At 46.5% G+C, this 14,359-nt stretch overlaps 1 protein-coding gene across 4 annotated transcripts in view; it reads right to left on the bottom strand.

Annotated features, from left to right (window-relative positions):
• Positions 1–13,921, bottom strand: part of REV3L (REV3 like, DNA directed polymerase zeta catalytic subunit) — a 948,974-nt gene extending 935,053 nt beyond the window's left edge. For 3 of the 4 annotated variants that reach the window (XM_069234598.1, XM_069234599.1, XM_069234600.1), the window contains exon 1: positions 13,545–13,921. In XM_069234598.1, coding sequence (XP_069090699.1) covers positions 13,545–13,731 — 187 coding nt within the window. In that variant the 5' untranslated portion in view covers positions 13,732–13,921. The remainder of the gene's footprint in view (positions 1–13,544) is intronic. The other variant, XM_069234601.1, reaches the window with a different exon arrangement.
• Positions 13,922–14,359: the final 438 nt, after the last annotated feature.

Below are 14,359 nucleotides of genomic sequence, written 5' to 3'. Positions count from 1 at the left end.
ATTGCAGTGATGTAGCGTAGATTGCAATCTTGCAGAGTAGAGGGCAGTGATACAAAGAAAAGTGGAGTGCCACAGAGGTAAGGGAAGTGGTGCAGAGTAAAGTGGCGTCTAGTGCAGTGGCCCCGAGTGCAGTGGCATAGAGTAAAATGTTTCAGAGTGGAGTGGCACATGGTAGAGTACAGTGGTGTAGACTGGCATTGAGTAGATTAGAGTGGACTGGTGTGGAGTGATACAGAGTAGATTACATTGGCATAGCGTGCCGGGGTTACACAGAGAATGGCATTGAGTGCAGTGGTGCGGAATGGTGCACAGTAGAGTAGTGTGGGGGAGAGTGCATAGGCATAGAGTAGTGTGATGTGCATCAGAGAGGCATAAATTGAAGTAGCAAATTGAAGTGGTGCACACTAGAGTGCACTGACGCAGCATGGAGTAGAGTGCCGTAATGTGGAATTGTGCAGATTAGATAAGAGGTGTGGAGTGGTGCAGGAACGAGTGGAGTGGGGTAAAGTGAAGAATGCATGATGGTGAGGTAGTATACTGCCATTACACACAACACACCTTCAACTGAAATTACCATTACATTTGCAAAGACATACAGTTTTACTGATAAAGGTAAACAGTACACAAAGGATAATGTATGGAAATGCCATTACCTAGTGGATCTATTTGTTTTGATCATATTAAAATATTAGTTTCCATCACACTTCAGAATAACCAAACAATAAGCTTGATTTGTGCTTCTGATACATTCTGAAATATCTGCCAAGTGCATTTACAGCCATTTAACTTTTGTTGTGTGCAGGAAAAGAAAAATATAACATTGCATGCCTTCTTCAAGCACAACCCCGTGGCTAGCATGATTGTCACATAAATCCTCTTGATTTGAAGCCAGAGAAAGAAAAGACAATCAACACCAAGCTCCCTGGAAGGCACAGCCTGACATTTGACCTGTCTTTGAATGCACAGCAGATGCAGCAAGATAAGAAAAGGCCTGTTTACAGAAATCAAGCACTGGTTGAAGAATACAGTAAATAGGGTTTGGGCCACAGAAGGGACAACTCAAGGTGGACATCCTAAAACAAACAGGGCCAGCAAATAGAAAGCAAGCAAATGTGAGTTACAAACCACAAAGTGAATGGTAAGCAAAAGCGATAGAAGCTTTCCGAATGTCCCCATGATGTTGGAAGCAAACCAGAGAGCTGTGCTGCCTAGTAGACTTCAACCTAAATTTTAAAAAAACTGAATCAAAGGGACAGAATATTCTGCATACAAGAGAATGTCTGCTTCTTGCCTCCGAAACAGAATGTCTCAGAGTTTCATGGTTGAACTCGAGGGGCTGTGCCAAAATGATCTGTTGTCAAACAAAACTGTTAACTTTTCCACAGGTTACAAACATCTCTGGGATGGCTGCATAGGTTGGCTATCTAAGCCATCTTTATTTACTTAGAGTTCTACTTGTAGAACTTCTCCTTTTAGCAGTCATCCATGACATCCTGTTCTTCTGCCAATTGCAAAAGCAGCACAAGTCCTTGAAAATCTGAATGTTTCTGGCCCTCTAATATGGACCTTGTTTACATAGAGAACACAGACCACCAGCAGATGCTGCACAACGTTTTGACTAAGATAAATCAGTATAGGGCAGTGGGCTTCTCAAGCTTCACTAATACTCAACACAGCAGCCCCCCATAAAAAGCAAACGAGAGTTAGAAAGAAAATCTTTGGGAGTTTTCAATTATATTTGTTTAGAGTCCATCTTTTTGGGATTCAATTAGTCCAAAATAATTGTTAATCTTGCAAGAGTTATCATCAGAAAGCAATGCATCATGTAGTCTACTTGCCTCACACAGAAAATGACTGTCCTGGATAAAAGATTCACTGAAACTAAAGGATGGATCAAATCCTTTGTTCTACTGAACAGGGTTTTGCAACAATGCTGTATGCAACATACAAGACTGTCACCATTCATGAAGGCCTTGCATGATATACCAATTTGTACTTCAAAGTCAGCAAGCATGCAAGCGGGGTTTTTATGAGTACTTCTCTAAGCAAGGGATTGTCATTCTGTAGGAGATGAGCAGTTATCACTGCTATACAGTGTGAGCTTTCACACAGTCAAATGGAGACATACTGAACCAAAGAGGAAACAACTTTCAATTGATAACATTATTTCGCGCATTGCAAACTTCAAATTTTCAGGTAATAAGACTAATGGACATATGGAAATATGTATTTTTTTTTTTTTAAGTTTCACATTATGAAGTCAGCCTCCAAAACATTTTGAAGTTGCAAATCACCTTAGTGTTTTCGGGGTGCTCTATATATCCTCTTTCGCCTATGGGGTACGCAGCAGTAGAGCAAGACCTCAACAGGACATAAGGTGGAGGTGGGGAGAGGAGAGAGAGATTGCTCCAGTCATTGAAACAACTTAAGAATCTTTACAAAAACAAGAAGCAATACTTTGACTTATTTTTTTTGCATAAGTTAAAATGCAGTCGATACCGACTAGAAATATCACCAGAACGAAGCATACTCCCAAAACAAACTTTAAACAATCATAAATCACTTGCATTGTAAATGTAAACATATTTTTGGGGGTGGTCATGTCTCCCCTTCAGCATCCCCACTTGGGCCCCACTTTGCTATGCAACCAGTTTCAAGGGAGGAAAATGGGGAGAGAAAGGAAAGCAGCAGAAATTCCACACAGTACCTAGGATAAAAAAAAATTTAAAAAAACACTATGTGGGGGAGGACTGAGCAATGCCCAAATTCACTGAACGTGACCACTCACTCAAAAAGCAATTAGTGGAGGAACTACTTGTAGAAAAGTGACAGACTGAAAGAGACGTGGTGAAAGCCCCAACTTGGTGACTGCTCAGAACGGCCTTAGAGATCTGGAGGGCAATGCTTTCCGGTCAAGAGGAGACAGATGCAGGAAAGAAAACTGACTGCCATATTGGCAGTGTACGCCTCAGGCCACTGAAGAGACTGTGAGAGAGTTAGCCATCTTGGAGTGGTGTTGACGCTGTTTCATCACATCTCCCATCAAAAGCCACTAGCTTGTGAAGAAATGTTGCCCCCCTCCAATGTCCTACTCCTCAAAAAGCATTAAAACAAGAGAGAGAGAGCTCCCACGCCCGGCGGTGCTCTAAAGAACTCGTTCTCACAGACAATCAGACTATAAATAAACCAATCAATTCAGAATATGTGCTAAATAAACTCCCTCACTAATAAGTTCAACAGGTCAGCACAGAATCTATACAACCCACCAGTTACAAGCAATCTCAGTAAACATGCAAACATATCCCAAAAATGCCTCAACTCACCTTTTCAAGCTAAGCAAGCTATACACTCAGTCCATGTGGCTAAGCTTTATGTCACTGAAACAGAACTACCTTTGCTCAGCACCAAAAACAATGTCACTGTGGTTGAGTATGCAATTTCCATACACAACCAGAGGCAAACCTTTAGGATGCAGTTTTGATCCTGACACACCAATATGTCTTTTTTCCAAAACTCTTTTTATTGGTTTTATCATGTATAACTATACTAACAAAAACTCAATGTTCTGTCATATATAACCTGCCCATAGGCCACAGGATTACAGAGGACACCCACAATGCCCCAACAAGCACTAAAGAATTATGTTAACAAAGATATCTGTAAGTACTGATAATGGTTCCCAACCTCCCTTATCTGTCAGACTGCGATCCTGCCAGTAGGTCCAGACTTTCCCCCACCCAGAGCGTCCCTTGCTCCCACCGAGGTAGTCGATCGACCATCAGTTTCCCAGTTCAGGTCACAGTAGGCACATCAGGATCCCCACATGTTAAGAAATTTGTTTGGCCAGCCCATAGCTGTATACACCATTGTCTCTGCTACCATACAGAATGCCATGTCAGTGACCCACAGCATGAGAAGCCAGGGCACGCCGTTCTTTAGCAATGTCTTGATTCACCACGATGAAACCCAATGCACAGATTAAGAGCTGTCTCCTAGACAACTGCACCTCACTGTAGATGCCAAATATAATAAAGTGAGGGGTACAAGGAACTTGCACTCCCAATATAGAGGTCTACCTCGAGGTTACCACCGGCCAATACGGTTGCATAAAGGGGCAGTCCCAGAGTGTATGAAAATAGGAACCCACTTCTTTCCCATATCACAAACATGGGAGAGTGTGCTTGGCCCATTTTAAACAACTGATGTATGTGGTAATAGATTCTGTGGAGGACGTTTAGCAGTATGAGGCTCAATTTTATTGCTAATTCCCTAGAGTGTATCAAAAGGTACCTCCTAGTCCACGTCTTCCAAGAGGACCACATCTACCTCCCACCTAGATCTGAGGGAACAAATGTTATTGGTTCTGTTATTTATCAGGGTGTGATAAGTATGGTCAGTTCCTCCAACAGTATCCTGCCCTCTAGGGGACTGTTGTCTTACTTCCCAGCACCCCCCCACAATGGAATTTAGGCAGCCTAATAATTTTGAATAGGGCCCCTCTATTGACCTATAATCGACAAGGGGAGGTGACGGCAGTAGTCTGCATCATCCTGAAACCTTTGATAAACTTTCCCTAAATATTGCTCCAGAAACCTGGCAAAGCATTCTGTTATTTCCATAACCAGGTATTGGAAACCATCTGTTGTCACCATAACTTTTAAGTGGAACAGGTTTGCTGGAGGCCAGCTACCCATCTTGTAGAGCACATATTTATTCCAGTTATCTTATAGGCTGCGTATCGTTCAAAAGGCACAGGACCTCAGGCAAGGAAGTCACTGGCTCCGTTAAGTACAGTGAGATATGATCAACAGACAGCATTACTTTCGCCAGTACGCTCGTCATCTACAGAAAGCCTATCACATCAGCACAGAGTTTCAGTCATCATGCCAGGGGCTCCGGGAATAAAGCAAGCAACAGAGGTGAAAGGGAATATCTCTGTTGTGTTCCCAATCCACGGTAAAACTTGTTCAAGTATATTCCCTGTACTATAATTGTTGCCATCGGATCACTATAGAGCAGGTGTACCCATCTACAATATTTCAGGCCGAACACTAATCTATCCAGGACCTGGAACAGATACGGCCAAGTGATGGAATTAATGGCTTTCTATGCATCCAGCTCAAAGTTGGCCTCTGTGAATCACAGCTGTAGTCTAGCCAATTGTAAAGACAGCTGAGGTTTTGCTGGGTTGATGCGCCTGGCATAAAGCCTGTCTGGTCCCTGTGCACCAGAGTCGTGAGTACCCACCCTAGGCAAAGTGGAAGCATCTTTGTGAGCATTTTGGCCTCTGTATTGAGGCACATTGGTTCAGTGGGCACGGGGGAGCTTGTTTTGCTTTCATCACAATTATTGCCCTATGCAGGTTTAGTGGATTTCCCCTTTCTGTCTCGCCTCCACCAACATCACCATGGTATGGGGGCCCACAGGGTTTACTTGTAGACTCCACTCATTTGCCGCTTGGTTCCTGAGGTTTTACTGGATTACATGTGACACACCACTTCATCCAGTTCCATGACAGAGAATTCCTTTTCTACGGTAGCCGGGTCTTAAGTGAGCAGGTGCAGAATGGGAAGTTCTGCCAGGAGGACCTTTACAACTTCTCTGGATGCTGAACACTAGTCACTGTATTAAATGTGGCAGTATTGAGCAAAGCACTATACAATCTCAAAATCTGTGGAGAGGTGAGTATCGTCCGGACTTTCTAGTTTCCCCCACTCATTTGCTCGCCATTTCAGTTCCACTGAGCCAAGCTAAAAGGTGACCAGCTTTGTCCCCTACTTCATATAATTTGAGTTGGTTCACTACGTAGTGTTTTGCCAAATCATGGGTGAAGGAGTGATATTCCCTACTAACCGCCTCTAAACGGAATAACGTTGTCTGGGCTCCCATGGGCTTGTATGTTACTTTTGCACCTCTCAGCCCCCGTTCCAAGTGTGGCCATATGTTTCTTGCCCAGTCATTTTTTCTGGGGTATGATATTTTGGGCTCGTTCACAAGAGTACAATTTTATTTGCCTCCCACATCACCCCAGGTGAGTCTACCCTATCCCCATTTTTGTTCAATATTGAGGAAGAATGTCTATGAAGCTCCAACACAACCTCGATATCTTGGAGGTCCCAACGTTTAATCCTTTAATTACTCCCATTTCTCGGGGGACTGAGTGTTTTACTCTCAAGACGTCTAGGAGTCCCAAAGCAAACATTAAGCGTGACAGAGGGGGGTGGGGGGTGTTGGGGACCTTCCCGAGGGACCGATCAATGGCGATATACATGTATGCATTACAACTGCCTCTTCCCCACTATATTCACATCAGATGGTGCTTCCAGTAGTATTATGACCAACAATTCAAGCACAGGTTGGTGAAGGCAGAGGGAATAGACACCGTATTAGCAGTGACTTCCTATACCTTAAGCACAACACTCCCACAAATCTACCCAAATATCGTGCCAGGTCTTCTCCCCACGGAATAGAAGATTCCCACAGTTGTAAGCCCTTGTGATCCCCTAACCTCCGTGCACTAGCGAGGTATAGTGGCACCTATTCAGGAATGGGCAGTGGTGTCTAGCAAATGTCACCTGGAGAAGCACACTGTCTGGTACGTATCCCCAGAAGTGCTGTGCAACAACCTCTTGCTTGATCCTAAGTAACAGACCACTGACGTTCCAAGATAATAGGTTCAGTCAGCCTGTGCCACTCTGTGTAGACTGTTTCACGATGTATCCTGGATCAGTGGTCCCGCCTAGGGCAGGAGGGGGTGCCGTGCCCAGCCCACACCCAGAACCAGAACCAGTCCCTCCCAGCCATGCAGGTATCCATCACCCCTAATGTCTCTGAGGTAGGATCGCAAATTCAAGGGTCACAGAGACATGTGTCCCCCCAAACCCCCCCCCCCACAAAAATGTCCATATTGTGAAACTAGTACAGTCACAGTGGAATCAGCAGTGTAAAACAATAGAAATCCATAACTGTAGCAACATGAACAATACCCATTGTATACCTTCCCCTGACAATTCTGAAAAGGAAGTATTGGTCACCCTGAAACAGAACACTCCTCAACATAATAATCGAAGGGTGGGTCTGTTGATCGCCCGCACCTCCTCTCATTAATCTGTGTGGCATACCAGGCATACCCTGTTACCTCAGGAGCAGTCCCCTTTCTACCGCATCCAAAGTAAATCTACAATTTCCATTTCAGTCTCTTGAGCTAGTCAGCGATCTTGTTGAGCGGGTATGCATGGGTGGGCTGGTGAGACCAAAAAGGTAGAGGACACTTTTTGTCCTCTGCTGAAAAGACTCAGGCCTCAACTTTCATCATCCGTTAGTCACCTTGCACAAGTCGTGGCAAATGAGACATACTGTAAAAAAAATGGGGTTCCTGGATGGCAAGGATAGGCACCGAAGCCAGGCAGTAACCACCACTCTAGTCAGAGCAGGAGAGTTACACACCTAAGATAACACCTGCTCACCCCCTTGGAAGCTTGGTACGAGCAGTCAAGCTTATCTCAGAGACAACGTGCAAAGTGTTAGCACAACACAAACAACACTAGTGACACAATAAATTCACCACGAAGAAAACCCAACAGGTTATGTAAAAATAACTGTATTGCACAAAACATTGTTAGCCGAAAAAAACAACATGTGTTACAGATTCATGCTACGCAAGCATTTGTCATTTTATCACATAGAATTCTAGTATGCTGCAGAACAAGCAGTTATCAGGTCAGCAAATAGGTTACTAGTATTCTGCAACACAAGTGGTGGTCTGGTCATCATTACCACCATAATAAATGCGCACAGAACGAAACATTCCCAAATGCAAACATCATAACACACTACCCTCCCTCTGCATATATCGTAGGTCCTGAGAACATTTATGCCCCCTCAACACGGCAAGCTCAATTTATAAAAATTAATTGGGTTATAAACACATGTAGAACCAATTAGGGTACAAGTGCTACTGCGAAAAAGCCATAATCTGCACATCTTTTACAAGAGGTATGCTGAGTGAAAGCCCACCACCTCAGCATAGGAGCTCCCACGCTCCTCTTATGATAAAATGTGCTTTTACCACAAACTAGGGAGTGGACATAATAGCCCCACTACTAGGGCAAATAATGTACTTTTCCCCCCTAGCGGAATTGGGATCTCCTTCGAGGTTTTCATCCCGTCCCACTGATGGTTGAAGAGAAAGAAAAAAGGCCCCCAAAGATCCGTGAAAGCTACTGGGGGCGGGGATTGGGGCACGCGCACACTTCTGCAGTCAGGCGATAAGCTATTCCCAGCAGGACGGGACCTCCGTTGGGGTTTACGTCCCATCCTGTGAGAAATAAAAGCAAGGCTGAAGTGATGTTGCACTCAAGACCAGGTAAAGGAATACACGCTTTATTGAGTAAGAGTACAAGGAAACAGGTCCGCTACAGGGAGAAGCTCAGGCTCAACTAACACAAGGAGGCTACACGTACTAGAACGTGGAATCTCCTTAGGTCAGCATCGAAGAGCATTCTAACTAAGAACAAAAACACACTACAAAGGCCTTTACTGTCAAGTGCGACCCCCACTGTAGCAGGGGACGGTTTATCCACCCATCCCTCTGTGACGGCCAGGGCCTCCTCCTTCCAGGAGGCTGAGTGTGCTGGCCTCCCTGGAGGCAGTCTTTCCCCCTTAGAGGGACAGCCACGCTCACCTGTATGGCTGCCACCCCTCTCCTAGGAGGGAATACGGTAGGGTTGGCGCGAGCCTCCTGGCCCTCGTGTGTGGTGCCCGGCACTCCGGCTCCCCGGCAGCACTCTCAGCATGCACCCGCACTCAACCAACATGGCTTCCACATGGAGGTGCTCCGGGTACAGAGGTGGCCGCTACCTGCGGTCACCCTTGCTTTCTCAGGACCAAGTCAGGGCTTCAATGAAGGCACAAGAAGTCTGCCGCACCTGTTGGGGGCGCTCAGCCCGAGAGGCTCCTCTGTTTGGTGGCGGTCTCGCCTGGACTGGGTTCCCCTCCTCCTGGGGGTAGGGCTCACAGGGAACTTGTGCCCCCCTCTGGGGGAGGTATGGCTTCACACGGCACTCGCACTCCAGGCTACCTAGTGGCTGGGGAGTGCTTCTCGCACAGACTTCTTCTAGCCCTGGTGATTCCCCAGTCCTGACAAGGCACTACACTGGCGCATGAAAGTAGAAAACTGAGAGGGGGGGTGGAAACACACCACCCAGCCTCTGGAGAACAACTGGGGCACAGCAGCAGCAGTCCAGCTCATCAGGGTCCTGGCTGTAAGGTGGTAGTCCTTCTGATGACTTGGCAGGTCACATGTCAGCACTACAGCAGGTCAGTCCTTATGGTGGTTCCTCTGGTATAACAGTCCCTTCCAGCAGCATCTGATGCCAAGTCCACAGTGTCTCTCTTTTCTCAACATGTGGTACAACCCCTATACTTAATTTTCCTATTGCCCAGCTTTTAGAAGCGGAAAAAAGGTTCCAACATGCTCTAACCAGTTCCAGAAATGTCTCTTCTCCTCCACCCTAGCTCAGATATTAGTGGAGGGTAAAGAAGCCCTTTGTGTCTGGGTACGGCACAGCCTATATAAGTGTCAGTATGCAGATGTACTCCTGTTACATCTCCAAGCTCCTTGTGTGATGGCTGTCTGGAAAGTATGCACAAAGTACAGCTGTAACTCTAACCCAGATGTGGATTGGGGCCGAGCTGCAAAAACACCAGAGTTATAAGCATAGAGAAATACCCACTTTCTAAAAGTGGCATTTCTACAATGGTAATAAATCCACCTACACCAGTAAGCAGCATTTCTCACTAACATTCCACCTATACCAAACATGCCCACGCCACACCTCAAAGATCAGAAAATACCACTTAGCCATATGAAAGGGCATTTCCAATGCAATCCTATGGGAGGCAGCACTCACAGCAGTGAGAAACCAAATAGGCTGTCACCACTAGGGCAGGCCATACAACAAGGCACATATCCTACTGACACAGCACCCTGCCCGTAGGGCTGCCGAGGGCCTACCTCAGGGGTGACATATATAGCAAAAGTGGAGTTCCAGGCCTGGCAAGTGAATTTAGATGCCACGTTAAACTGAGCATGCAGGCTCTGCGGTGGCAGGCCTGAGGCAGGTTTGCAAGGCTACTTCTGTGGGTGGCACAAGCTGTGCTGCATGCCCACTAGTAGCATTTAATTTACAGGCCCTTGGTATAAAGCTTAGCACTGTACAAAGGACTTACAAGTAAATTAAATGACCCAATCTGGTGTAAGCCAATCAACCCTACTTTAGAAGGGAAAGCACATGCACTATAGCACTGATCATCAGTGATAAAGTGCTCAGAGTCCTAAACCCAACAAAAGGAGGGTCAGAAAAACAGGAGGAGGAAGGCAAAACGTTTGGGGATGACCCTCCAAAAAATACCCAGGTCCAACACATACTCTGACCCCAACCTGTCAATCATGATTCCTGGGCTTAGTGGGAGTCTTATGGCCTGGAGCATGGCCGCTGTAGATTGGTCATCCTTGTGTTGGAGCGTGTTGCCTCCCCTTGCACCCGATGAGGATGTCCCATCTGTTGATATATGTCTTGGTGGTTCAGTCTAGTGATGTATGGATGGAGTGTCCATCCTTCATCTAGAATTAAACCCTTATTACAAGCAACCCACCTCTGAAGATGCATCCACTGGCCTGCACAAAACAAATGTAGAATTTTGTATTTAAATGCTTTTGATATTTGTGTAAGCAACAGCAGTTAATAGGTGCCAAAGAGTCCTACTGTTTAATTGGGGGTGCGCTGGGCCTTAAGATTTGGCTTTTCAGTGTTACAGTGAGGTACTTTAGTTCACATTTTCATACTGTTTGTATGCAGAAGTCTTGCCTCTCAGGCTAGTCTACACTGATTTAAGAGGTCACGTGGTAATTTCAGTACACGCTAGGTCACGACACTGGGTGAAAGAAAGTATAAACGATAGTCAAAACAAATTAAAAGTAACAAGATAACATCCAACTTGAATACCTAATTTGCAACCCGAGGCATCGTTTGTCACCTATAATCTACCAGCAGTGCACACAGCACTGAACGAACCGAACCCAAAAGGTCTCATAACAGTGAAATCAAACGACAGGGGAACAAATACTGCGCAGATAGCACGGCGTTCAAGAGCCCCGCTGGAAACATTGTTGGAGGCAAACCAATTCGCCAGCCTTGAAAACCGGAAATAAAACTATCCTCCAAAAGCATGAAACGAGAACAAATTCACTCTGACGTTCATTCCAAAAACTAAGCACCACTTTGGCGGATAAGCAACCACAACAGGTTGTCTTGGAGGTTTTTCTTTTTTAATTGTATATAAATAAATTACTTAATCCGCAGTATTTCGATCAGGGCCATCAATCCTAGTCGAGTTTCCTCACGTAACCACCGTCTGCACATTTGTCTTGGCTAGGCCACTTGTGATGTCACATACTGCAGCATGAAAGAAATTCATGTTTCCTCCAGCGACAAGAATGAGACATGATGAGCCAACACCAGGCTAAATGTAATCCACTGTGTTCCGTCTAGTTATAAATAACACTTGCAAGGAGATTTGCGGCTGTAGCCTACTCCGAAATAGAACAGTTGTCACACGCCGTAATGCCCGTTTAGCAGTTATGAAATAAAGAGCATATGCGCAGACCGGACATATCCGACAGGAAGACTGTTAGCATTCGCGACATACACAAAGGCAACGTACTGATATTTTGATTTCACGATGTATCCACATATAGTCACACAATTTAAATTGCAAAATTAGCCACTTAACCATGTCTTGCAATTCCATGACTGGTTGCTACGCATAAAATAAAGAGAGGCAAAGTATGCACCCTGTGTGCACAGATGTTCACCCTCCGGGTTTAGCTACATACGGCACATATATGCAGTATCACAAAGGAAACAAAATGGGTATTCGTAGTAGTGGGCTCGTCTACTTTCGAAAGGGGTCTACTGTTATAGTGCACCATAAAGACAGTTCATAAATGTCACCAAGAATCAAAAGGTAGAACTGTCCGGTTACTATAAAACACCACGTTTATTAAGTGTATTCTATATTAAACCCCCAGGAAGACTCACTCCCAGCTTTTGCAAAGGATAAAATCCGTAATTTACGTCAATGTCAATATCATTAATAATTGCAAATAATTCATATATATGACATCAGTGCCAACTGTATTTTTAATACTGCTGGCCAATAACAATAGCCAGGAATAAAATCTAAAGGAACGTGCGCACATTTTAAATGCCAAGAATTATTCGAGAATATTTTATCACACGGTTCAGAGTGCTCAAACGAATCGGATCCCCTTTGTGTGCTAACAACTCACTGCCAGTGGGATAGAACATGGTCACCTAGAAGAACCGGGAGGGATTTAACGCACGAAAAACAGTCAAGGGGGTAGTACGCCAGTCACTAGCAGCAGCTCTAGATGGCTGATTTCCAAACTGAAATTTATGTCTTTAGAAAGGGGTGCTGGTATCTCATACCATCTCGATGGAGGGGGTTTTGTGGAGCAACAAAGCCAGGGAACACAAAAGACTTGTGCAAAGCAACACTTGTAATAATGTGTGTGATAAAGATTAATGTGAAGAAGACGACAATAGAGAACAAAGGAGAGGCATATTAAACCCTTCTCATGGCAGACATATGTAATGGCTCCCCACATTTTGGATCAAGAGGAAGTGCGTGACTATCAAGCGTCTGCAGTAAGAATGCAATATACGTGCTTAGCCGTAACACAAAGGCTTGGTGCCTACACCGTGTACCCGGATTGTATGAGATCTGTACAGTACACTGTGTGCGGCGCGTCGCTGAGGATGTCAGACATGTCCTGAGATGAACCTGTGTGCGGCGGCGGGCACGAGAGTCTGGGCTCTGCGGAGCACCCGCATCCGAGCCCAGAGGGGAGCAGAGGAGACTAGAGAGGGCATGGCTGAGAGGTGGGCGAGAGGCGGGGGAGGAGCAGAGCCAGCAGCGCAGGCTGGGTCAGAGAGGGGCCGCCGGGGGGCAGGATGCAGTACGAGGGGCGGGCAGCTCCTAAAGAACACTCAGAGCCCCTTGTGGCCGAATGCCAACATGGTCGGGCACCAGCAAGGGGGAGACAGTGCACGCCTGGAGTAACAGCTCTTGAAACCACCGCGCAAGAACCCACGACGCATGTACTGCTCACCCACTCAAGACCAGAGGGCATCCCCACACACCAGGGTCCCATGAGGCTGCAGCTCTCTCTGAATCCAGAGGGGAACACATGGAGGGGGAGGCAAATAACCCCCTCCCCCCTCTTTGGCCAAGAGCCATAGCCACAGGAGAGGTGGGGCAATCGATGCCCCGGGTTGTCACCTTAAACAAGAGCACAGCTTCTGCAAGGGGCACGTGACGCAATGCCCAGGGTTCAAAATACAAACATCTGGCAGCAGCCAGGGCATCTTCTCCATGTACATGGGCATTCACAACAAACTGGTGGAACACGGATGGTGGTAGACCGGGAACCCCTTCTTAGATTCTCCCCTATGCCTTACCTGCAGGGGTGGCCCCGAAGATTCGCACCACCGGTACCCTCCTGCCCGACTTCTCCTCTGAGCCCCGCGCCCGACACACATCCAAACCATCCAGAGGGGCTGCCAGGTAGTAATCCGCAGTCACGATCCGCACCGAGAACATAGCTCCCCCGCCGCCACCGGCGGTGCTCCCCACTGGCGCTGACATGCCTTGCCCGGGGCAGCGGCGCTCGACGGCTCCGCCTCCTGCCCGGGCTGCTGCCGCTGTCTGCGGGTCACCGCCACCCGCACCCGACAGACAGGGGCGGCCGCCTGCCTGCTCCTCTGCGGCTCCACCCCCTCCCTCTCTTGTGCTGCTGCGGGGGTCGGTCAGGACTGATGGCTCTCTCTCCCCCTGGGTATACACCTGGGCGGGGCAAAGGAGCCTCCCCTCCTCCAGCCCGCCCCTGTCCTGAGCAGTCAGGGAGCAGGGAACGCCCCCAACCACCGACATAGAGGACGGACTATGCTGTCAACACAGTGTGCGTGCCCACAGACGATGACAACTGTAGCGAGTTGGCCATGTACAAACGGCGGTGTTCCATATTTAACCTATCTAAAACTGTAAGCACAAGAAACATGAGAACGCCAATACCACCTCTTAAGTATGTTCTATAATATATTTCTGTAAAGTATTTCAAAATTAATGGATAGAGTAGTATTTTTTTATATTTGTCATAAATATTGTTTTTTTTACTTTTTGCCAACCCACAACTACAGAGGCATTCTTAAACCGTCAATAGCAAGAAATGATTTTCTCGATTTATCAAAATGTCTACTAAACTGGCCTGTGCGAC

Source organism: Pleurodeles waltl, chromosome 5 (assembly GCF_031143425.1).
Source record: "Pleurodeles waltl isolate 20211129_DDA chromosome 5, aPleWal1.hap1.20221129, whole genome shotgun sequence".
Classification (NCBI taxonomy): domain Eukaryota; kingdom Metazoa; phylum Chordata; class Amphibia; order Caudata; family Salamandridae; genus Pleurodeles; species Pleurodeles waltl.
This window is presented reverse-complemented; position numbering and strand designations above follow the sequence as displayed.